Below are 25,675 nucleotides of genomic sequence, written 5' to 3'. Positions count from 1 at the left end.
GAGCGGAGTCACATTGGGATACTCATTCTGACGGCACCCATTCACTGCAAAGGGTGAGCGAGTGACGTAATGCTAAATTTCTCCAGATCTGTCCAGAAGAAAAAAAAAAAAAAACTCATCTTGGATGGCCTGAGTGTGATTTCTTAAGAGTGACAGGCGACCATAACTGGGAGCAATAAACCTTGACTAGAAAGAGAAAATCTATTTGAAGCCAACTTGGCCTATAAAACTCTCACAGGAAATTACAAGGAAACATGCCTCTTGTCAAGTCCACAGAAGGGTTATGAGCTATGGGTTCCTGTGAAAAGCGCTTTGTTATCATTATGATCTCTCTGTGAGCTTCGTGAGGATGATAAACGTCTCAAGGAACATTCACACCTCCCACAAATTATTGGATTCCACTACATAGTGCGCTCAAGAGATGAGGCTGTCAAAGAGATTAGGGATGGGAATGCACTGGCCCACCCCTGCTTTACAAGCCCAGCTTGCTTTTAGTATTAGACGCCTAAAAACCCACACACTTCCTGCTGCTGTTTTATGACATTTGCAAAGCCTGCCCATGCTTTCTGCAGTTGTAGACGGTAGTGCACGTGCTAAAAATAGTGAAGCAAGTACATGGTGTAAAGAGAGTTATTTGACAAAGTGAGTTATTTACTTATTAAAGCAATGACTCGTTCGTTAACGCCGCTAATGTTTGTTTTTGGAGGAAGCACCATTATAGATTTTGAATTTGTGTGTCATGCAAAATTTAAGGAAATTCTGAATTTATTTCTTACAAGCATGCAGCGTTTCGCTTCACAGTATGATCATTTTTTAACTTCTTTTGAATCAAATTCAAGATAGAAGCCCGGTGCATTCAGCATCATTGGCTCCCGAGCAGCTTGGGTGACCGGACTAACTTCTCCTTTTGATTAAATCCAGTCAGATTTAGTAGCTAATTTTTTAACTAACAGTGTATGTGACAGTCTATAAACAGTGGCTCGGTTCTGGCCTGAAAATGGCTGACGGGTGGCAGAGGATTTAAGCCTTTTACCTTTTTAAGTATATCGAGCTTCTCAGGGAGTAACAAAACAAATCCTCCAGGTATCAGAAAATGATGCGCATGACTGAGCCATGAGGAGACTTGCGATGTGTTATACACACGGGTAGAACTGCTAACGTTTACTTACACTCAAATATTTACATGATACGACTTCAGTCGAAGTGACTTAATTACAAACTGATGTTCAGCAGACCGATTCTTTCTTAATGCAATTCTCTTAATTTGGCATTGTGATGAAAAAGGAAAGTCAGATCTTTGCTTGGTGAAGGCGAACAGCAGGGTGGCTGCGTTGTTGTTAATTTAATCATAAAATCGGATATTCATGGAAAATTCTAATCTGCAGTCATGCTGATTGCTGTTTAACATTTTGATGCTCATTATGGGGCAATAATGACAACAAAGACATTCTCAGATGATATTATCAGTATTAACAGATAACTCAGTTCAAAGAAATCAACAGCGTTATCAACAGTTTTGCCATTTATAAATAGAAATCTATTACATAAAGGTCCAAAAATCTAAAAGAACTATTATAATAAGTAAGTAACTATAATAATAAGTTATTTAATACTATGATTGCACAGATACTATTTGCTGGACCACGACATCACTCAATTTGATAATGAAATGCTTTTACCTGTGTTTAATATTGTAATTTTACATTTACACAATTGTCCTGTTTGATACTGTAAAGTGCTTGGACACAATGGTTAAAAACGCCATATAGTAAATAAAGGTGACTTGACTTGACTATACAAATCTTTCACTAAGACTACGCGTTTTGAATCAAATTAAGACACATTTATGCTGTACATTTCTGATGAGATAAAACTGTGCTGCCCTCTAGTGTTATCTTTATAAATATACACCAAGTTCATTGTATAGTTAGAGCTTGATCTGTGTTTTAGGCCTACGGTACATTTGCGTGTTAATGGAGGAGTAATTTATAAATACACAACAGAAAATGTATTTTAAGACTTTTAATTTTTTTTATAGTTTGAGTTAATTAATATGAGTTCATACTATTTCAATTAAATAATTTTACAGCACCGATAAAACTGATATTTGTCAACTAAATTGCATTTACAAATAAATAAATCCTGGAGGGTGACCAAATTATTTTTTGGCTATATGGTTTCATATATGGTTTCATATAGCCTATGCTGGTATCAGCTTGTCAAATTATGTTTCATTCAATTATGTTTTGCATAATGTCAGAATGTACAAATAAAGTACGTGTTTGATAGATAAAATAAATACGATTAAAAAAAGCAGCGAATTAAGTCGAACCCAACGGGAACCCGGCGTGTGACGTCATGCGCGTTACGACAGCCGTGAGCGAGCACGCACGCACGCACGCACGCACAGGAATCATCACACTCTAGTGGCTAGAGATCTTTAAGGGGAGACAACTGGTGAGTGTGAATTAAACACACTTTTTTTAGAGCGTGTAGAACCAGATAACACAACAAACGCTTTTAGAGTAAAACGGCAAATGTCGACTAGCTGACTTTCAATCCTCGTTAAATCCTCTTTTGTATTTAGGCTAAATCACATGAGCGAACTGTAGCTAACGCTAACAGAATTAGCACTCCCGTTGTAAACCAGTGTAAACTGTTAGCATCAGCTAACGGCTAGTTTGAACTAGAACGTTCCATCCCTGATAATAACTGTTTTGACTTCACGAACGTATTCATGGGTTGGCACTTGTTCCACAGTAACGGTTACACAACAGTTATCTGAAATTTTATTTGAAAAAGTCTATCATAATCTGCTCTTTCGCGTTTAAATCTTGGATACTGAGTTTATAACTGTGGGCGCTTAGTGAAAGTATTATCTCCAGAACAGTAAATAAATGGAATAAATACATTGTAACATTCGAATTCTGCTTCAAGTCATTCGTACCAAACTGAGATTTTTCTGTTTTGGGAACCATTAACAAACAGTTTTGCCTATTTTATGGCCTTTGGTGATAATACCACATGTCCCTGTCTCATAGGTTTCCTTTACGTATTTATTTGGTGAGGTTTAAGCCTCAAGACAGAATGGCAGACACAAAGCGTCTCGCATTCTCCATCATCCAGTTTCTCCATGATCAGCTGTCCTCTGGGAGTCTGTCATCAGATGCTCAAGAAAGCTTAGAAGGTAAGACCTTAGTCCTAGAATCAGCGATGGACACTGTTATGCCACAGTTTGGTAATTCCCTTTTTTTATTTACCTCTTTTATCTAGTTGCCATCCAGTGCCTGGAGACAGCGTTTGGCGTCTCGGTAGAGGACCAGAGTTTAGCAGTCAGTCAACCTCTGCCAGAGATATTTGCCTCTGCAACCAAACAGGTAAAATCTAAACCGGGGGGTTTACAAACTGGGGTCAGGGGTGTAAAAAATAAATAATGGTAAACTAAGACAAATAATAAAATTTTTTATTTAAATAAAAACATTATTGTTAAAGTAAATACTGTGATGACTGTCTTCTAAATTTTAGGACGGGTGTCCCTCGCAATATATAATCTAGTGGTCCATGGCATTTAAAAGATTGAAATCTCCAGATCTAAACCATGTCGTTTTGTAATGTTTATTAATAGCATTGAATGGACTTAAGACATTGTTATATGTTGCAGACACCTCAAGCTAAGACCAATTCATCCAGTGGTTCACCTTCGGAGGAGCAGTTAGCAGAGGCAGAGTGTCTTAAAACAGATGGTAGGACCATCACACCTTTACCATTTCACGTTGCTTCCTATGGCCTTCTCACTCCAAGTATTGCATGTTTGTATCTGCAGGTAATGATCAGATGAAGGTAGAGAACTTTAGTGCAGCTGTTGAGTTCTACTCAAAAGCAATCCAGCTTAATCCTCAAAATGCTGTCTACTTTTGCAACAGGTACTTGCAAAGTTTCATAAAACTGGTTTATAAATATATTTAAAAAACTGTTTATATATATATATATATATATATATATATATATATATATATATATATATATATATATATATATATATATATATATAAGGAGAATTGGTTTTCTTATTTGAAAATTAAATTTAAATGATAAATGATCTTTAGAGCTGCAGCCTACAGCAAATTGGGGAACTATGCTGGAGCTGTGCAAGACTGTGAAAGAGCCATTGGAATCGATCCAAACTACAGTAAAGCATATGGACGGATGGGGTAATTTTTATTTTATTTTTCCCCCTTAAAATGTTTAAGCATAATCAGCGCATTTCTGTAAGCACAGATAAATTACTGGATGCCAATCGTTTAAACTTTTTAGAAAGGTTATGATTTAAGTGTGTGCTCGCTGCGCGCTTCAAAGTCTGAATGCAGCCCTGTCGCCCAAGCGCAAGCCTGTAGAACATGCATGTATTTTTATATCTCCTGTTACGTTATGCAACAATGTTTATATTGTAAAATGTTGTAGATGGCTGCAAAAATGCATGACATATATCTGATCTCTTTTAATGAGCAGTTGAAACTAGCAAAGCAGATATGTTTAAAAATGAGAGACCTTGTGTATTTCAGAGATTTTATGCATTATGCATACTTTTTTTGTTGTAGTTATTATTGGTATTTTGGTTACTCAATAAAGTGTCTCAAAGTTGATTCTGAGCAACACTAAATCCTCACTGAACTTGTGCTGCAGCTTGTCTAATTAAGCAAAAGCTTATGAGGTAGTTGATATATGTTCTGAATGGACATACTGTATTATTTTTGGTATGTGCAGTTCGTAAGGTTTTTTAAAAATTCTTAAATTAGTTTTTAAAAACCCCCGCATTGGATAAGTTTTCTTTTATGTTTTGCTCATAAACTAGGCTTGCTCTTGCAAGTTTGAACAAATACTCAGAGGCTGTGAGCTACTACAAGAAAGCGTTGGAGTTGGACCCCGACAACGACACTTACAAAGCCAACCTGCAAATAGCAGAACAGAAGATGAAGGAGGGACAGCCCAGCCCAGTGAGCGCACCGAACCACCACGATAAGAGCTTTCTTCTCTCTGTGGGAAACAGAGAGTTGTGCTAAAGGCCATGTGTTTATCTTTGTTAGGCAGGGGGTTTGGGTGGAGTCGACCTGGCCGGTTTGCTGAGTAACCCTGGTTTCATGAACATGGTCAGTAGAAACTAATCTGTATGTTCATCATTAATGCTTACTTATTCTCACTAACTCACTGTCACTCTCTTTAGGCGTCTAATTTAATGAACAACCCTCAAGTGCAGCAACTGTGAGTAGACAAAACATAAGCAAAGCTTTTATTATACACATCATATGCAAATTATACATTGAAAACTTTAATGTTGTAAACCATCAAAAATGTAGGGCTTGGGCCAAAAATCATAATCATGTCTTTTAATTACATTTTTTTATGGAATTTAAGAACTTGCTTCCATACTCACACCAAACTCACAGCACATGCAATAAGAGTTCACTCATTTCTCCAATCTTTTTTTTTTTTTTTCTCTGGTAGACCTATCATTTCATATCGTTCATGACCATAATCGGAGACAAAAAATTCCCCAGAACAACACTCATCAGAATATTAATTTGGAGTAAATTGGCTCTTCAAAAATATTGCGAAACAATACATTTTTGTATTGTTACTAACGCTTAATGTCCAGCCTTGATTTAAGAAAATGGTTGAACCTGACATGTAATCATGAGGGTCTGCGGTGGTCATCTCTATAATGTTTCTGTGATATATTAAGGTTTTTGTGTATCTTAGTTGGTCACATCATACTACATTAGTTTACAGGGCAAAGATTTTCAGGTAGGAATACAGATTGAAACCAACCTTTTTGAAATAACCGTAAAAATGATCATAAACATTTAATAAGGTTTTCTTTTCAAGAAGTACTTTTTTTTTTCTAGTGAAGACCCAAAATAACAATTCATACAGGATGCACTTGGCCAGAAAACTGAAACGACAAAAAAAATGTATAATTAATTAAATATGTATTTAATAATCAACTCTTAAATTAAAAACGGACTTGACTACAAACATAGAAATTGCACTGGTTTTATGTAAAGAAACTAAATTTTCGATGCATCACTCTTTCGGGGCAGTTGTTCCAACTTGACATAAGACTTTGTGTTCTCAGCAGAAATGTATATCAGCTGTTTCTGTGCCCATGTAGGATGTCAGGTATGATGTCTGGGGCTTACGGCCCTATGGGGGCAGCCACCTCGCCAGGAGCAACAGCTGGAGCAACAGCTGGAGCAGCGGCTGGAGGTGGAGCAGGAGCTGCAGCTGCAGGTGTAGGTGCAGGTGTAGGTGTAGGAGGTGCAGGTGGTGGTGCCAATGATCTCTCCGGCCTCATACAGGCGTAAGTGGTTTTCATTGGCTCTACTTCCTAAGAGGAAATTTCAGGTTATGTTTAAAGGGGCTGAACTCGTGTTTTTCTGTCACAGCGGTCAGCAGTTTGCACAGCAAATGCAGCAGCAGAACCCTGAGCTAATTGAGCAGCTGAGGAGTCAAATGCGCAGTCGACCTCCAAGTAGTGCTGGCAACGACGAACACTGACACCGCCCTATGGTACCACAAATCTCTCTAATATTTCTTTTTGTGAAAAGACCGGAACATAGCTTAAATGGGTTTCAGAAATAAAGGCAAATATACTGCACTAGTTGATTTTGAGATTTTAGGCTCTTGATAATCTTGTTTTAAAATAGTGTAAACATTCAAAATGCTTATATTGCGCATTATCTGATTACATATGTAGATTTAGGTAACAATGCATCATTTTATGGGGTTCTCTGTTTTCACTAGTGCAAATAGCCTGCTTTTTGTTGTGATTGGGCTAGTCAACATTGCAAAAGATGCTTGTCAAAGTTCCAGCGGCATGGATGGTAAAGCACAGTCTTTTGCTGAAATTAATTTCAAATCTTATCTTACTGGAAAGGTATTTATTTTCAATAAAAATGAAGAAAAAATCAAAAGGTTGAAAACCATGTAGGCTTAGGATGGGGTGTTATATTATTTTCCTAATAATATGATGGTATCCATTTAATAATTTGTATTAGAATTGTAATTTATAGTTATTTTTGGATACTGTTTTATAGTGTACTAGAACACTGAGGTGCAGATAATTGCCACTGTTTGCAATAAGTAGTATAAATAGCCAAACATCCTGCTGTTTTAACAATGTAAATATAATCTATTGCTATTTACACTTTAGTGTTAATGGCATATTATTAAAAATACTGCTATTTTCCCTTAGTGTAAACAGAATTTATTGCTGTTTGCACTTAGTGTAAATAGCATCTAAGAAAATGTGCTATTTTTACTGTGTGTAAATAGCCTCTTCCACCTATAGGCCATTTTTTTCAAAAATATTTTTATTTTTTTATTGTGTTCAGTACCGCTATCATAATCCAATCTTTAGAGTTTTATTATCTATATTCTGAAGGTGGTTTGTTCATGTGTTTATATAATATTTTTTTCCTCAAATTTTCTACAAAATCATGTAGTGAAAAAAAAATCATATTCAGAATCAGATTTATGTTCTGGAAATGGATGCATGTTTGTGCATAATTATTAATTACGCAGTGCCTCAGTTGCATATTTAAACCTAATATTTAAAAAAAAACAAAAAAACTTTGTGGTTGAGCTTTACCTGCTCAAAACTGCTTATTTTAAACAGAATATCTGTTCATAACTTAAGATTACTTCTCTCGTTTTGTGCACAGTTTCATTCTCAACCTGGTGGACCTTTGGAAGATGGGCTACTTTTTTATTTTTTAAGATATACCTTGTTCCTCCAACTCTAGGGACGAGACTGAATTTATTCATCTATAAAAACCGCATGAGTTCCCACTGCCCCACATCGCCTTGCCGGTTGGAAGAGGTCATCAGTGCACACGTACACATCATAATTGGGCACTGGACTTCAGCAAATGTTTGATCTAATGAAATATCACACTGGGTTAACACTATATTCCCCGAGTAATAATCCATGTTACTGGACTGTGACTATTAATGAAGCGCTGCTACATGGATATAATGCAGATTTGCTGTAACACCTCAGCGATTCACTTGTCCAATGATAAGTCTCTGCCTGAACTGAAAGGGGTTGACAAGGAACATGTGCAAACTCAACATTGACAATTAAATGTCAGATTTCGAATAGGAATTGTGTTTTTGCAGCTGAGGTTTCATGTTTCACAACCACTTATTGCTTGCAACCAGTGCGATATGTCAGAAGGTACCATTACTTAACAAGTGTGGTTCTTAATTTGTTCTGAACTTTTGGATTAAAGGAAATGGATGTTTTTGTCCATTTTGGAGAACCGATGTATGCGTGATGGTATATTAAAATGAACATGTCATCTGTAACATCACTAGGTGTCACAAAACCTAGCAAGCTACAGTGTACATTACAAGTAAATCAGTAAGTGCAGAGGCGTTGTGATGTTACTTTAGTAATAGCATGCACAAAGCCAGATTCAGTATTCCTCAAAACATGCAAAATCAGAAGATTATACAGACCTGCAACAATTAAATATGTTAAGAAAAATATAATTTCATTTTTTTTTTAGCCAATGTCGTTTGCTACTGACCTTTGATACATTTCTAACAAGGAAAAAATGACACTTTTGTGTTTTTAATTTTTGTGATTGCTGAATAATGTTGAACTTGCATTTCCTGTGTCTCATTTTTCATGCAATTTTTTTTAAAAGGAATAGTTCACCCAAAAATGATAGGTTAGCTTCACGACGGATATACCCGATTTATGGAGCTTCAAAATAATGGCCGCTATCCACGAGCACTACCAAGCTTTGAAGAGCCAGGATAACAAAAATAAAAGACTGAAAGAAGAAAGTTATATACTTAGGAGGAAAATATGCCGTAATTTAAATATTTGGGCGAACCATTTCTTTAAATTGCTTTCTCTACTTTTGGGGTGAAAAGGTTTTTTTTTTTTTACATTTGTAAAATAACTTCATATTAAAAGCAAAAAAGCACGCCCTGCTCGGATTTCAGAAGTAACGAAACGCGTTATTTTCCATAAAAGTAAAGTAAGTCGTTTCCTTCTGGGAGAGTAACGCAATATTTCAATGCATTGCTTCTAAAAGTAGGAAGGTTTAACACATTGAAGCTTGCTCTGTTTTTCTTCATCCGATTTTTATTTTCATATCCGACTTTATGAGGTTCCGAACGTACCTATGTTGCCTAGCAACGTAAACTTGCTGGACAGCTTGCTAGGTTTTGAGAGGCAGCCGCTAAACAGGCGTTGCAGCTTTCAGCAGCAGGAAGTACTGGCACAAACACGGGTAAAACGCTTTATTTCATGCATAATTATATGAATTGTTATCTCCTTATACTTCACTGTTTGATGAAGCGTCACAAAAAGCGTATTAAAAACGGTAACATAGTCTTTTATGGACGTGCAGCGTTTGTTAGCTTAGCATTTGAACTAAGAATTGCAGCTAGCGACTCCAGTTTGACTAGAAATTCGTGAAACAATAGGCTTGCACGTTTTAATAGAAATTGTTAACGTTTTATAAAGACGTATGCGATAAAAAGGGGTATTTCAACTTTGACAGCTAGCAGCTCACTAGAGTTAGCATGCTAATCTGTACACCGACCTCGTCACTCACCTTTCAGATATGATAACGCCTCGGAAAAGATTGTCAGATGTGAATTAATTTACCCCACACGCCTGACAACGGTTGCCACACTGAAGCTGTTTTAAAGTTGCTTAAATACTGACGTTTTTCATATGTTAATCGCGTTAATTATGAAACTCATGTTTCTAAAACATTTTTCAGGGATGCTGTCCATGACCTGACCAGTCGGCCTGAAGAAAAAGTGTGTTTGGCTTCAGTGTTTCTTTTCCAGATACACATGCTTTGCTAAAGTGGGATCACGGGCCATCTCCTAAGTATGGAGATAGCTGTAGCCAAAATCCTGTGCCTGTTGGGGGTGTTTGCCCTGATGTTAGGGGGCATTCTTATTCCTGTGCGGATGATGCACATGGAGTATGATAAAATCACGAGGTACAGAAGAGTGGTTGCTTTAAGCAACTGTTTTGGAGGAGGTGTATTCCTGGCGACCTGCTTCAATGCCCTTTTACCAGCGGTTAGAGCAAAGGTATGTCATCAAGCATGGTTTTGGTCTTTAGGTTCACTCAAAAATAACGTTTTTTAATCACTGCAGAGTTGTTCCGAAGCCACATTGGTTTCTTTCTTTGTTTCATTTGTTTCATTCTGGCTGCATTTTTTCATGCATGTGCAATTGGGGGAGCTTAAAACATACTTTATATGGCTTCTGAGGCATTTGGTATAGCTGTATACAGTTGAATTTAATAATTTGTAATATGAAATAATATTTTCTCAGTTTTTTAGTATCTGAATAACTTTTTTTTTATTTAAACAAGAGTATGAGATTCATATTTTCACTATATCACTTTACAAGCCACAAAAGCCTGATGTGTTAAATATATAAACTATATATAATATATATATACATATATATACACTTGTCTAAAAATATATTTTTAACTAACCATCAGGAAATTCACTGGGCTTTAAAGGGGTCATATGATTTTCCTTTCTCTTTGGAGTGTCGCATGCTGTGCATAGATAAGATCTCTAAAGTCGCAAAACCAAAGAGATATTCTTTATGAAAGTTATGACTTGTCCACACCCCCCTAAAACGACTCGTTTAAACACTTTTCTACATTACAGAGTGGATTTATTTTCAAACCCCACCCAAATGTTTAGTTTCTCTGATCACAAATTCAGACGTGTTATGTTTATGAGGCGCGATGCAACGCAACACGTAAAAAGACAGTGCTAAGTCATGATAATCAATAACTATGTCCCCACTAGATGCAACAAATGCCTGGTTTGCAGTGGGTTTTATTGTTTTGCCGGAACATCACGTTACGGCAAGGGGCATAACTTTGAAATCAGATGATTGGTATTCAGCCAATCACTACGCACGGAATTGCTGGCCAATCCGAGCACACCTTGATTTTTTAGAAGGTGTAGCTTAGAGGAGAAACGGTAAACAAATTGTTACAAATCGCATAACATCAAATACACAAAATAATGTTCTTTTTAGTAACATGATATGACCCCTTTAAGAAAAATCATTAATTACAGTTTACATTTACAGACCCTTGACTTCCTACCTTTTTGCTTTCAGGTTGACGATGTCCTGGAAACGTTAAAAACTCCCAATCATTATCCTCTGGCAGAGACGATGATGATGATTGGGTTTTTCCTCACAGTATTTGTGGAACAGGCCGTGCTCACTTTCCGCAAAGAGAAGCCCTCATTTATCGACCTGGAGACTTTTAACGCTGGCGGCTCGGCAGCGGGGAGCGACTCAGAGAACGATGCTCCATTCATCGCTCCCGCCCGAGGTTCCAGAGACCACCAGTACCATTCCCATCACCACGGACACTTCCACCCTTCGGAGCTGACGCACGCCGGGCCGTTGAGGTTAGCTAGCCTGGTGCTAGCGCTCTCCGCTCACTCTGTGTTCGAGGGTCTCGCTTTGGGCCTTCAGGAAGAGGGGGCTGAACTGGGAACCCTCTTCATTGGAGTGGCCATCCACGAGACGCTGGCAGCCGTGGCTCTGGGGGTTAATATAGCCAAGGCGGGCGTCTCTTTACGGGACGCCAGTAAACTGGCCGTAACAGTGAGCCTAATGATTCCTCTGGGCATCGGGATAGGAATGGGTATTCAGACAGTCCAGCACCTGGCGGAAAGTATTTTATCAGTAGTGCTCCAGGGCCTGGCAGCCGGCACGTCCCTCTTCATCACGTTCTTTGAGATCCTTTCACGAGAGCTGGAGGATAAACACGACAGGCTACTGAAGGTGCTGTTTCTTGCTCTGGGCTACAGTGTATTAGCAGGACTTGTCTTCATCAAATGGTAAAAGGGGTTCAAAATGTAACATAAAAAACTGTTCCGCTCTTTTAGAGCACCATCTCTAAAACATTATAATCAACAGTTTCTTTAAATCTACTGAATAACGTTTGGTATTTTAGAGAGCAAGTGTTTTCAAACTGTTTGACCTTTATTTTTATTTATATATATATATATATGTGTGTGTGTGTGTGTATGTGTGTGTGTGTGTGTGTGTGATTAATATGTTAAGTGTCATATTGTCCAGAAAAATTGTTTCCAAAAGCTAACTTTAGTTTTGTTACTGTACTAAGGCCAAATATTACATGTACAGTTAGTACAAAGGAATTATAATGCATATTTAAATGGCTAACTAGAAATGAAAAAATAATGAGGTAATCATAATATTAAAAATAGTGTTAATAGGAAGGGTTCAGCCAAAAATGAAAGTGACCCCTTGAATTTCCCTCAAGCCATCCTAAGGTGTATATGTGGAGTACTGTTTATGACGGAGTACTTCTAAATCTTGGCCACTATTCACTGCCATTATAAAGCTTGAGCCAGGTCATATTTCAGTAGAAATCCAATTGTATTAATCTTAAAGAAGAAAGCCATATACACCCAGGATGGCGGGTAAATCACAGAATAATTTTAATTTTGGGGTAAACGATTCCTTTAATTAGCATCTCACGTGAATGAACACCCTGGGCCTCATTCTTTTGAATTATACCCTTTTACGTCTTGCTCAAATCATCTGATACATTTCAGGCTAGTTTTTTTATTTATTTTTTATTTATCCTTTATGTAAATATCACAGTCAATATGTACCAGTACTACAAAGGCTGTTTTGAAGGATTTGCTTGTAGATACTATTAGCTGAATGCACACGTAGGATGTGAACTGCGGTGAGGTTCCTGATTTAGATTCACATTCATCGTAATGCAGTTGAGTTCAGTCTGACCGTCACATGTTTCGGTTACTTGACACAAGTGTCACTGGGGGGGAAATACTCCCGATCTAGACAGAGACTCAGTTTTGGCTGCGAGCTGACAGACAGATGGTGTTTTGAAGCAGAACGGGGTGAATGTATTTGAGCAAGCTGGGTTTGCTGGTTGACCGTTTCATCTGCTGGTATAGTTTTATGCATAATTCAGATTGCTCATTGTTACTTTAAAGCTATATTTGATTTTGGCTGCTAGGCTCAGTTTGAGTGTGATGAATATTTTGTATTCATAAATATATAAATGAAGAGAAATGCTGAATCCCGCATTATGAAAACGACATGCATTGCTATTGCCCAGAGTGAGCCTCAGGAAGTTAAGACGTAACAACCTTGTATTCCTCGTGTTTGAACAACCTTTGTTTTGTACTCCTGTGTTTTTTACAGCTTTATGAACTTTCACGGTGATATACTTTTAAGCCTATCAGGGAGATTCTTAGTCTTTTCATTGTTTAGGTGTTTGTGGGCTCTTTGTGGCAACCCGTGCGTGTTGCCACACGTTCGTTTTTTTTTTCTTTGCGTTTTTAATCGTTTGGTGAGTTTATTATTCTGCTTTATTATTTATAAATCAAATACGCTTAATTCATTGATCAGTCATTTTATATGATTTGAGTTTTTTTAATCTGTTGTGTTGTTTTCCTCGCAGACATGTTAAAGATAAGACAGAGGTTTTGTTTTATTAATGGGCATTTTTGTGGAGCAGTAATCTTCCATTGATATTGCTTGTGGTAATAATGTTTGGACAGAGCATTGAAAAGAATGAAACGCATTTACCGTCACTTCATCTCCTTTTTTTCTGCTCCCACTGGCTTTCTGTGCCTGCCGAGAGAAGACTGTTAATACAGCTTTGGGTAGTGAAACATTGATTTTGGGACAAAACCTACTGCTAACAGGTTTTGGGTACCAGATATTTTCAGACAGGATCTTGCATCCGAGGTTGGATTCTGATGTGGAGGCTTAATCTAAGATTTTTAATCTCAATCTGTAGCCAATTCCTGCCTGTACTCTTTTCCTTGTGTCAATAAGATTTAGCATCTCAGTGTTGCGAAATTCCTTTTTAAAATGTAATAATCGATCATCTTTAATTTTTCTATTTAATAAAGTGATTTTCCTGTGATTTTTGGATTCTCTTATTTACCGTCTGAATACTTATAGCCTAGTTGGAAGTGTTCCAGATCACCATGTAATCGGTCTGTTCCTTTAACCTGGAGTGTGCCACAATCTGACACACACAGGTCCCGACCCATCAGACCCATTAACACTGACTGATTACACACCATTGTCACGTGAAACGGCCTTTTGTCGTGACGGGATTATGGCCGGATTGGATTACCGGTATATCCAAGGTTTCATTAGCTAACACACTTGTCCAGAAAACCTGACCTTGTTTACAACAGTTCAATGCAAGATTTAACCAATGGCAAAGACATTTAAGTGATATTATACCGGATTACAAAATCACGGGACCAGAATTGCAAGATGTAACTCTTAATTGTGAGGAAAAAAAAGAATGGCAAGATATAAACTCAAAATTCTGAGGAAAAGAGGATCATGAAATATCAGAATTCTGAATTATGTTTATATCTGGCAATTCTGCCTTTTTGTTCATCATTTTAGGATTCTGTTTATATCTAGTGATGTAGGCTAACTTTTATTCCAGGATTTTTTTTTTAAATTTGAGCCCGCACATAAGAGACGATCAGTCGTAACGAGATCACGTGAAGGCACGTGCTGGCTTTCCTCGCGGCTTTAGGTGACCGAGATCGTTTACCTGTCCTCGTTATGGATTAGTTTCGCAAACAGCACTATTCGCTGTTGTCTTGCCCTTTGCCACGGTAGTAAATGCACAAAAAGCGGGGGGTCATTTGACATCGCTTCACGCCAAAAACCCAGAAGTATGGCACAGAGCCACTGTCAACAGGGAAGTGTTAGATTTTATTACTGCATCCTAATCTCCTTAGCCTCTTAATTCCTCCCGACCGTGGTCTTGAGATGCTGGATGGATGCACGATGGCTTAATCCCGCTTTAGAAGAGGTTACGCTTTGCCCTCCTGCGTTACTCGCAGCTTCTCGCCCATGGAGGAGCTACTGATCCCCGCGGACGCCGAGGAGGCGCCGCCGCCCGAGCCCGCCGTCTGCTTCTCTCCGGCGGGACCCGCGAAAACCCCGCTGGAGAGGATGAAGGACTGCATGTCGAGCACGTTCTCGGTCGGTGTCAGAGATTACGTGAAGGACTACATCAGGCAAAACGGGCTGCTGACGCTGTCGGTTCTCGCCGTGATCACGGGATGCGTCCTGGGCTTCATGCTGAGGGGTCTGGGTCTCTCCACACAGGTAAGGCATTGGGACCTTTTAAAAAATAAACGACCGGGGACGTGTCAGTGAAAATGCACAGAAGGAAGAAAGTGAACTAACAAGTTGGAAAGCTGTTAGTAATCGTTGTAGTTTTTTTAATCAAAAGGGGACATACATTTTCATTAATTCAGTTTCATTATATTTTCACTATTGCAAGGATAAAACCTGAGAACGATGTTGTTGTTGTTGTGTGATGGAATAAAGCGTTATTTGTCGCTTTTGAATGTTAGGAAAGGCATAAGGGCGCCCGTGCTCAGAGATCTAATCCCACACAGACAGCAGTTGAGCCGAGACAAATTCAGGTTGACATGAGTGACCCTGATGAACAGCAAATGGCAACAGTTGGGGAAAGCAGCTCAGACGGGCTCCTTCCCAGTTAAGGCCCGTTCAAACCAAGCGCGATAACAATAAAGATAACGATGTCGGCGCCCGCACCAGCGTGCTTGACGAAATCTCCCAAGCGCGCGCGCGTGCGTCTGCCGCTTTAAATTATCGAGCGCGTGAGAACGGGGTGGATTCTGATTGGCTGTCAATGTTTGTATCGCTCCTCAGCGAGATTCCAACGATGTCGTTTCTTTGTGCTTTTATCGTTGTAGTTGTGATTTCCATACTGATAACGATTTTTTGAACTGTATATTTATCGTTATTTTTATAATTATCGTGCTTGGTGTGAACGGGCCTTTACATTAGTCGCAAGCGTCAATACATATATACTTTAATATAAGCCGCTTGCACTTTTAACATACACTTCAGTTTTGTTTCTATAATATATATATATATATATATATATATATATATATATATATATATATATATATATATATATGCACTGCATATATTTATTATGTATATATTAATTCACACATATACAGTATATATTTAGATTTATAATATTCATATTATGACATATACATTTTTTCCCTAAAATACATATATGTGTTTGTATTTATATATACATAATAAATATACACAGCACTAATGCGAAATTTAGGCTAATTGCTGAATAACAGTTTGAGCTCTGAAGTTAGTTTGTTAATTTAAACCTCTTATTCTATACTAATGTACCCAATGCTTTTTGTACCAAAAAGTTTTTTTTGTTCCTTAAAAAAAACAAATACCGTACTGGCATCAGAATTCTGAATAATCAGTGCTGTATTTGTAGAGAAATTATTAGGTGTATGTATGTGTTTATATACATGAGTTTATACACAGATACATACATTAGTAATATACACATACATTATACACATCTCGGTGTCACATAATTCTTTAGAAAATACAAAAAATACACTATATTCTCACAAAAGCTGTCTTCAAAAATGTATCATAAGAACCCTATTAACAAATCATCACGGATCACTGAAGAAATGGCTGATAGAAATTCAGCTTTGCCACCACAATAAATTACGTTTAAAATATATTATTATTCATTTATTATTTAATTATTACTGTTTTTTCACTGTTTTAGCTTTGATTAAATAAATGTAACATAAAGAGTTCTTTCAGCAACATTAAAAATCTAAAAAATATGACTAGATGACATTTTTTTTTTTTACCATTTTCTAAACTTTAGCCCCTTTAGCCTCTTTTGTTGCTATTGATGATGTTTTTACTACACTAGTAAAACTGCTCATCATCTGAAAAGCCCTTTTTTGTTTTTTTTGTAACCAGGCAAAAATCTATTTCTCCTTCCCCGGTGAGCTGCTCATGAGGATACTTAAAATGTTGATTCTTCCCCTGATCACCTCCAGGTGGAGATTCGACTCATTCTATTTTTATATTTTATACAGAAAAACCAAATAATCAGAGTGTGAAGATCTCAACTCTTACTGTCTGCCCGTAGTTTAATGTCTGGACTGTCGTCTATGGAGTCGAAGGCCTGCTGCAAGATGGGGGTGCTGACAGTCACTTACTACCTTTGGACCACTTTCATCGCAGTAGTGGTTGGCATTGTATTAGTTCTCATTATCAAACCTGGCTTTGGGACACACGTGGAGCACGGCAGACTGGGAGGTGGACAAGTCATAACGTCCGCAGATGCCCTGCTGGATCTGGTCAGGTATGACTGTCCAAAAGAAAGTGTAGCAGGTCATTAATGGTTCAGTGGTTTCAGGGCTGCTGATCCAGGAACATGCACCACTTGGACAAGAAAGTCACCCAAACATGACAGTCCTATTTTAAATTCTTACCTGTATGGCTTTTTTGTGGCACAGGAAGAGAATATTTTTTCCATGCAATTTCAAAGCACTTTTTTGACTTACACAAAATGATTTGTTCATAGCACGTATGTCTTCAGAAGCCATTTGATGGCTTTGTGCGAGGAACCCAATCAAATTCACCGTAGCTTTACTTAGCATGTTCATGATATGTGAAAGCAAATTGTCTGAGTTAGATCTTTTCAGTTAATCAGTACAGTTCACAAAATCAGCCTTAATGAACTTCAACAGTATGTTCTTCACACAAGCTACTTCATTACTTATGAGTTTGTGGCATATAAGACAAAAATCAGATAGACCAGTTATAAGGTATTTTCACACAGATGAAAAAGAGCTGAATGGTGTGAGCTTGAGCACATGATTCTAGTATTGAAATTTTTAGGTGAACTTCCCCTTTAAATAAATTTTTTTATGACTAAAAACAATATGCTTTTGAGGTAAATTCTCCTAATTTTGATAGACATAAAAAGTCCCATGGACACTGCAAATGCCAGTCATAGGAGGAGTTGCCCATGTCTGAGGATTTTAGGCCATCCCATATAGTGCAATCCTATTAAAGCAGTGATTAGGGTATTTTTAGTAATCTGCACAAAGCGCCAAGTAAGAAGTGCAGGACCCTCCCACTCCCCTCTGCCCATAAACACAGCGAGTTTTGCGCAGCTGTACTTGATAATAGCTAACCTCAAGTCTGCAGTGTTTATGTCATGTCATATGAAGTATAAACGTGGTGTAAAACATACTCATAAAGACACAATTAATGAATAGGCATCATATACTTATTCTTATTCTATGTACTTACACTTATTCTTCATTTCCATCCTCAGGAATATGATCCCCTCCAATCTCATTGAAGCCACATTTCAGCAGGTGAGTGAACAGACACCTTAACATAGCAGCTGTTAAGTGAGCTTAAAACTAAAGCGTTTGTACTACGAGCATGAATAATAGCAAAATCCTTTTCAAGGCGAGTCGGTTCACTTGGCAGCCATATATAGGATGTTTGGTTCTGTTGCAGATTTGAAGTAACTATGTTTGGAAAGCAGTTTTTGATATTTCTGTATTGCCTCATTCAAGTAGTTATGGTGTCGTATGCTCAACATAGCTACCGGGAAGCGGTTCTTCTGAAATAGTGCTATCTATCCATCTATGTATCTACACACAATCTACATACAAATATTGAACTATTCTCATAGTGGACTCAATTACATCATTTGCAGTGCTTTATGGAAGTGGGTGGGGCTAAAGAACACTTTTGGCGGTAGTTCTAGTTCTCACTGTGACGCTCTGATTGATGGAATTTACGGTATAGCGTCATATATAATGTAGCTTCACTACAAATTATGCTATTAAATATGATTATGGTTAGAATAAGTTAATGCGATTGGATGGCTTTAATAAATGTATGTGAAATTAATTAGTAATATTGCCCAAAACTGCTTTTTTCAGAGCAGGCCATTTTGTTGCACGTCACTTTAAATACTAATGAGCTCGAACCCGCCCCTCTCTTTTGAGCGGCTCTCCGAGAGACTGTAAACTTTTGTGACGTCGCACAAACAGGAAGCTGAGAACGGCTTGATTTAAGAAATGGGTAATGATTTTAGTAGATAAAAAAAAAAACACACTGTGTGGATTTTTATCATTATGGGGTGAACACTAGGGATGCACAAAAGCCAGTGTTGTCATTTGTACCAGCAAAAACCTAAACCTATATCTTGTTGTTTCAGTATAAGACAGAAATTATTCCAATCATAAAAACACCAGTGAACACAGGACGCCCAAATTTTGTCTACTTGATGCCCGATGAAGACAATCCAAAGGGTCGGACGGTGCAACTGGAGCTAACACCACCTCCAGACATCGAGTACAAGACCCATCCAGGCAGCAGTCAACAGATGAACGTCCTCGGCATTGTTATTTTCTCAGCCACGATGGGTAAAACATCTGCCTTCATCTTATGAAACATATTCACTAAGTAAAATCACAATCAAATATGGAACTATAACAAAGGGCTTTTCATTTAGGTCTCTTACTTGGAAAAATGGGTGAACGGGGAGCTCCTCTGGTGAACGTTTGCCAGTGCATCAATGAGTGCGTGATGAAGATCATTAATGCGGCCGTATGGTAAGAGAGAGAAAGCACTCATTCATACTCAAACATCTGGCAGTTCCACACAGATGTTGATATTAAGATCAGGAAGTAGTATTTACAGAATAGCTGGGGGGCTCAGATAGCATTTGCTGAGGATCTGAGTGAAAGTTTTTGAGCATGCAGCTGGCACGTGCGTAACAGCCATCGGCTTGAAGGGGTGTTAAAGCCATACTGTCGTTCTGCACATGCAGGGATTATGGATCACCTGCGCTTAAAAGCTGAGGAGCTAAAAGCACTGTCACACACATCGCTAAATATTTAGGCCTAAATTATAGATTCATCCCATTTGAACTGCATGCAAAATTTCATGTATTTGGATTGGCCAGTTTTAACATTAACTAAGCAATGATACAAGTATTTCTGCATTCAAAAAAATCATGGCTTAAGTCTCAGAAATAAAGGTTCAAAAGCTGTCACTGGGGTAATAATAATACCTTTTCAAAAGGGATATGTTTGTACGTAAAGGGTCCATTTGCATACCTTAAAATATGGCTAGCTGTGAAAATGATATTCAGTTGTATGAAAATGCATTGCTTATAAATATTTATACCTGTTTTTGTTTATTTAAACTGCATTTATTAGTGCTAAACTATTTCACGTATGACTGACGGATGTATTAGATAGGTTAACATTGTCTAATCTAAACAGATGGCAATTTTCTATGATAGGACAAATTTATATTTAGGCCTTAATATAGAGAGCACGTAATTTTCATATCAACTCCAAATCAGTGACTGAAATCAAAACGAACCCTGTTTAGTCCCTTAATACATATACTTTCTTAATGTGAACGATTCATCGCTGCATGTTATTCAAATACAGTTTTTGTAATAAAAACAGTATATTATGATAATAATTGTAAATCATTAATTTAATAAATATGCTTTTTTTATATTCTCAATGGACAAAAAGTACCCTCTTGCATTTTGTGCATTGAATTTTCTCTACTCGAAAATCATCACTTCAAATTTTTAATAGTCTAATAGTTAAATGTATAACATGGGGGTTAATAAATCACGACAATGTGGAAAATTAATGACAGGAGAGCAATTTATCATGTTGACTGTTAACAATAAAGTCATCACATTTGGAGAATCGTTTGATTAATTCCTACCAGCTCCTCTGTATTTTTCAACAGGTATTTTCCTTTTGGGATCATCTTCCTTGTGGCTGGCAAAATCCTGGACATGAGCGATCCCTCCACACTTGGGAAGAAGCTGGGCTGGTACGGGCTGACGGTTATGGCAGGCCTGTTCGTGCACGGCCTCATATTGCTTCCTTTCTTCTATTTCATTCTGACGCAGAAAAATCCTTTCACGTACATCAGAGGGCTTCTGCAAGCCATGGTCATTGCTCTCGCCACATCATCCAGGTATGAAGAACTAGGAGCTTACAAAATCGGTTTTATTTTTTTCTTGAATTTTCAAGTTTTCCCCCCTCAAATAAATTTTTTTATAACTGTATTCATTTTTTTAGTTTAATTTGTCTATGCGCCGTTTTGATGGTTATATTAACAGTGTGTCTGCTTAATAGAAATTATGAAATGTACACAATTTAACAACAATTTATTAAAAGTAAAAAAATAAACAAAAAACAATTTCCTCTCAAATTCAAATTTTTACCAAACTGTTCCATTACTTGTTTTCTGTTTGTACGTTAATACTATGAATCATATGTATGCATATTCGAGAATTTAAGATGGTTTCTGTGCAACTCTTTATAAATGAGGCCTCAGATTTTGATTTGTGCGCTGGCCTACTTTCAATTTATCCATCAAAAAGGAAATCATAGTGCCCTAAATTAACTCCCAAAAATAAAAATAAAGTGTAAGTGGCTTGTTTTAACTACGTTAAATTACCGTAAGTTGATACATGCCTCATGACCTTGTAAACTTAAGATATTCTCTCTTTTTTTTCACAGTTCAGCAACGCTGCCCATCACAATGAAATGTTTGCTGGAGAACTGCCGAGTGGACAGGCAGATTGCCCGGTTCGTGCTGCCTGTGGGGGCCACCATTAACATGGACGGAACGGCGCTGTATGAAGCGGTCGCTGCTATTTTCATCGCCCAGGTCAATGACTACGAACTGGATTTCGGACAGCTGGTAACCATCAGGTACTTGCGGACAGTTAAAGACGTAACACAGCTCCTGTTCCTGTTCAGCGGTTCTTACTAATCAGTTATTACACAGAACCTTTAAACAAAGTTAGTAAAGGGTTTACAAAAAGTATTGTAGCATTTTCGATAATAGGCCGAATTCAGAAAACGTGCATTTAATTTAAACAAGTGTTTGAATATCTAATAAACATTTCATTTCACTAACCTTGTAAACGTTGTAAAATAGATCCTTTTAAGCATGCATTTAAGCATATGTAGCTTTATGGAAACATATAAACGCTCTGTCTGAGCGCCTGTGCAACATTACATCCTTCCATTCAAACTGTACTGCACTTCATCCGATTACTATTTCCATTTGTTAAAAGCACTATAACAGTTACAGGTTCAAGAAGTTGCCATCTAAATAATTCTCTAATATGGATTTTTTTCGTATGTAATAATTAACAATTAGTAAATATTATGTAATTTCCGAAAATGCTGCATTTGCGTGTATTTTTAAAGGTTTACTCCACTAAAAAGTAATATTTTGTCATGCATCGGTATGCCTCTCCACATCACTGTAGTCTCATTTTGGAGAGTACGCGCTAGACACAAACTACGAACGCTCTTCTGTGTCAGCCGTGCCACAAGGAAATGCTTTTTCCGTTCAATTCAAAGCGTAAATACATGTATCCGTGTGCGGTGACTGACACAGAACAGCATACAGTTTTAATAATTCATAAAATACTGACTGAACCACTGATGGCAAATGAGGTATCTGGACTACCCTAACATTGTTCATTATTTAGTCAGTGGGACAGTCACCGGCCAAAAATATATTTTGTGTTTGTGAAGATAAACGAAGCTTTTATGGGTTTGGAACGACATGGGGATGCATTTTTATTTTGAGGTGGAGTAACCCTTTAAAATGAATACATAGTAGAAACTAGATGAGCTCACCTAGCATGAGAAGTTAAAATCATAATGATCTCTCCAGCATAACAGCGACCGCTGCCAGCATAGGTGCCGCTGGGATCCCTCAGGCAGGCCTTGTAACCATGGTGATAGTGCTCACATCCGTCGGATTGCCAGCGGATGACATCACGCTGATTGTGGCCATTGATTGGATCTTGTAAGTTGAGATAACTGTCATTTGTATCTGCAATAGTTGCGAACAGCTGTTATCATTGGATCATGTAAACGAATAAATAGTAAAAGAATAAATACCAAAACGGTGAAACAGAATGAAGAATAAACTATACTCCTTCTGGTTTAAAGAGATCGCTTTCGAACCATGATCAACGTGCTAGGAGATGCTCTGGCAGCTGGAATCATTGGTCACTTGTGTCGAAAAGACTTCCCACCTGACAGAGTGGTAAGCTAACATCTGTTTTCTGTTTATAGTATTTGGGTCAATGACATCTCATTTTTTTCTCTTCTGTATCTATGATTTTATTTTGAAAAATCAAAAACAAATACTATACATATAACCGCTCCGTAGTTTAAACAGTAGAGCACGGTTCTCCCAATGCCAGGATCTTGGTTTGGATTCCCAGGGTGTAAATGTAAACGTAATGACTTGCTGAGCATGCTTGTAATGATGTATGCTTTTCATTTCTCAATTATTTAGATCTTTTCAGGGGACACGCAGGAAAGAACATGTATGTCCTGATATCATAATAAAAGCAACTTTTCATTAACTAAATTCTTTGTTGGAAAACTGGGAATATGACGTCATCATCATGTGGCTCATCTGATTGGTTCTCTCCTGTATCAGTAGCCAATAAGCTCGCTGCTCAACATTCAAATATGACTAGTGCTTGCTGCTTCAGCTGCAGCCTGGCTACAGAAAGCCTCCACCTTCCTCAGCTCCTCCTGTATTGATCTGAGGCGACTCACGTATGCTATATGGAGGTGATGTCATGTATGTGATATTTTCAGCAGCATGCTGAGAATGGATGTTAAATTTACCAAATTAAAGCAGATAAACGGTGCATAAACAGGTGATGTTATATGTAAATGCCCCTAAGACCTTACATGTCATTGATCCATTTACAGATCTTTTTTATACAAGTATATTATAAATGCTTTTTTAAGGGTTCAAAATCAATCACGTATCGTTCCAAATCAGTAAAAGCTTTATTTGTCCTCGGAACACAATTTAAGATATTTTGGGTGAAAACCAGGAGGTCTTGTGACTGTCCCATTGACTTCCAAGTAATGAACACTGTCAAGGTCCAGAAAAGTATGAAAGACATCATCATCATCATCAGAATAGTACGTGTTTTATCAGTGGTTCATCCATAACCTTAAGAAGCCACGAGAATACTTTTTGTATGCAAGCCTCCTGATTTTCAGCTAAAATATCTTCAATTCCAAAGACAAAGAAAGCAATTACGGGTTTAAAACGACATAGGGGTAAGTAGAATTTTGGCTCCTTTAAGATCATGTTGAAACTTTATTTTATATTTAAATACAAGAAACTCATCAATGCTAAATGGTCTTGTTTTTGTCAGGCGAAAGCAAATGGAACTACGCAGGAGAGCCAGGCGGCTCAAAACGTGGAGAATGTGCCTTTAACTGAAGTACCGCTGCTAGCCGGCAAAGACTGTATATTCGAGGTGGTTGGAGACACAGTTTTTGAACGACCCACAGTCTACTACAATATATGTCAGGTCTGAGCCACCAGACGATTGCCTTAAATTCAACGTACCTCCTTTCTACCACTGTGCCATAAAGAAGAACTGACGAACACTTTCTCTGGTTCTTCCGTCTCTGCTTTTTGAAACAGACTAATATTGGCTGTTTTATACAGCTAAATACATTTGGGCAGCACTCCTTTCCTTATGCAAGGGAAATACTTCTATTTACAAGGACAGGCCAAATTAGTTTCTTTTTTCGCTCTGCTGCTGGAGGTACAGCAGTTATTGCATGCTGGCATGCATTCAGGAATTTTGCCACTCAGGTTCAGGCTGACGTTACGGTCTAAACACGGACATGACTTCCTAAAGGTGGGGAAAATGGGGAAGGAACCCGAGTGACGTTTTAAAATACAGTCAAAAGCCAATTATCTGGCATCACGTGCAATAACACGGGTGACTGATTTGCTCTTTTTTTTTTTTTACATCTGCATTATTGCGTATTTGTGAAATGAACTTGTAACGTTTGTAATAAAAAAAAAATGGAAAAAATACAAATGGACGTAATGCGTTTTTGCAGCGATGTTATGAGAAACACCATGCACGTGAGGACAGATGGTTAACATCGGATTTGGTTTCGGAGAAACCAAGCAGAGCTTACGCCTAATTAGAGCTGCTTGCTTCTGGTTTAAGAGCTCAGGTTGATCAGCCCAAAGAACATTAATGACAAATTAGCCATTCGGAGGTTATGACCACCAAAACTAATTCAGCAGACGAAAACAGATGCTTGACGATTGTTCCAAAACACAGCTGACCCAATTATTACAGCATTTGCACAATTCCAACTTTTTAAACATATGTATTTCTTTTAATACGTTTACGAAAGTATTTCATGGCTTCTATCATTTTTAAAAGGTAAGTTTTTAAAAGACCTTTTTAAGACAAAGTAAAGAACATGAAAGGGAACAAAACATCACCATGTTCTGTTAATGTAAAAGCCTTGGGACCAGACTATGCAACATATTACATTTTGAAAATACACCTTTCAACAGATAACTATTACTTTTTCACTTAAACATGAAAATAACCTTACCGTCCCTTCTGATCATGACTGCAAAAAAAAAAAATTCATCCTTAGTATGTGTTCCCAATTTAAAATGTCAAAATTCTTAAATCATTATAAAGCAAAATGCACAAAGTTTTGTTCTGAAATTGAAAAAAAATAAAATTATGGACTCATGTCTGAAGATATAAGCAAATTCAAGGAAAACAGGACAAAAATACTGAGGAAGATATGCAGCTTAATTCAACATTCACCTATTATGAACA

The 25,675-nt window shown here is 37.6% G+C and overlaps 3 protein-coding genes across 3 annotated transcripts; all 3 read left to right on the top strand.

Annotated features, from left to right (window-relative positions):
- Positions 1 to 2,337: 2,337 nt before the first annotated feature.
- sgta (small glutamine rich tetratricopeptide repeat co-chaperone alpha) lies at positions 2,338 to 8,325 on the top strand. Its single transcript, XM_043251590.1, has 12 exons — positions 2,338 to 2,457; positions 3,042 to 3,187; positions 3,274 to 3,377; positions 3,662 to 3,743; positions 3,824 to 3,923; positions 4,107 to 4,211; positions 4,853 to 4,994; positions 5,085 to 5,147; positions 5,222 to 5,259; positions 6,170 to 6,358; positions 6,444 to 6,567; positions 7,722 to 8,325. Exons 2-11 carry the CDS (start codon positions 3,088 to 3,090, stop codon positions 6,553 to 6,555), a joined length of 1,035 nt encoding a protein of 344 aa, XP_043107525.1. The 5' UTR covers positions 2,338 to 2,457; positions 3,042 to 3,087; the 3' UTR covers positions 6,556 to 6,567; positions 7,722 to 8,325.
- Positions 8,326 to 9,057: 732 nt separating this feature from the next.
- Positions 9,058 to 14,008, top strand: LOC122353710 (zinc transporter ZIP3-like). Its single transcript, XM_043251591.1, has 3 exons — positions 9,058 to 9,305; positions 9,804 to 10,125; positions 11,185 to 14,008. The coding sequence occupies exons 2-3, from the start codon at positions 9,919 to 9,921 to the stop codon at positions 11,920 to 11,922; spliced, it is 945 nt and encodes a 314-aa protein (XP_043107526.1). The 5' UTR covers positions 9,058 to 9,305; positions 9,804 to 9,918; the 3' UTR covers positions 11,923 to 14,008.
- A 137-nt stretch (positions 14,009 to 14,145) lies between these two features.
- slc1a8a (solute carrier family 1 member 8a) lies at positions 14,146 to 24,878 on the top strand. The gene is made up of 11 exons (XM_043251580.1): positions 14,146 to 15,225; positions 16,918 to 16,997; positions 17,090 to 17,305; positions 18,287 to 18,329; positions 19,187 to 19,394; positions 19,484 to 19,583; positions 20,749 to 20,982; positions 21,531 to 21,725; positions 22,705 to 22,839; positions 22,986 to 23,082; positions 24,224 to 24,878. The coding sequence occupies exons 1-11, from the start codon at positions 14,968 to 14,970 to the stop codon at positions 24,386 to 24,388; spliced, it is 1,731 nt and encodes a 576-aa protein (XP_043107515.1). The 5' UTR covers positions 14,146 to 14,967; the 3' UTR covers positions 24,389 to 24,878.
- The last annotated feature ends 797 nt before the right edge of the window (positions 24,879 to 25,675 follow it).

The sequence above is a fragment of the Puntigrus tetrazona genome, chromosome 11, assembly GCF_018831695.1.
Source record: "Puntigrus tetrazona isolate hp1 chromosome 11, ASM1883169v1, whole genome shotgun sequence".
Lineage (NCBI taxonomy): Eukaryota > Metazoa > Chordata > Actinopteri > Cypriniformes > Cyprinidae > Puntigrus > Puntigrus tetrazona.
The sequence above is the reverse complement of the archived record's forward strand: the minus strand, read 5'-3'. Positions and strand labels throughout refer to the sequence as shown.

Excerpts from the sequence above, each read along its gene's own strand:
- sgta (XM_043251590.1), top strand. The coding sequence starts at position 3,088 with ATGGCAGACACAAAGCGTCTCGCATTCTCCATCATCCAGTTTCTCCAT. Across the intron at positions 5,148-5,221 it reads ACCCTGGTTTCATGAACATG|GCGTCTAATTTAATGAACAA; the intron begins GTCAGTAGAAAC and ends CACTCTCTTTAG. Across the intron at positions 6,359-6,443 it reads CTCTCCGGCCTCATACAGGC|CGGTCAGCAGTTTGCACAGC; the intron begins GTAAGTGGTTTT and ends TTTCTGTCACAG.
- LOC122353710 (XM_043251591.1), top strand. The coding sequence starts at position 9,919 with ATGGAGATAGCTGTAGCCAAAATCCTGTGCCTGTTGGGGGTGTTTGCC. Across the intron at positions 10,126-11,184 it reads TACCAGCGGTTAGAGCAAAG|GTTGACGATGTCCTGGAAAC; the intron begins GTATGTCATCAA and ends TTTTGCTTTCAG.
- slc1a8a (XM_043251580.1), top strand. The coding sequence starts at position 14,968 with ATGGAGGAGCTACTGATCCCCGCGGACGCCGAGGAGGCGCCGCCGCCC. Across the intron at positions 18,330-19,186 it reads TTGAAGCCACATTTCAGCAG|TATAAGACAGAAATTATTCC; the intron begins GTGAGTGAACAG and ends TTGTTGTTTCAG. Across the intron at positions 19,395-19,483 it reads TATTTTCTCAGCCACGATGG|GTCTCTTACTTGGAAAAATG; the intron begins GTAAAACATCTG and ends CTTTTCATTTAG.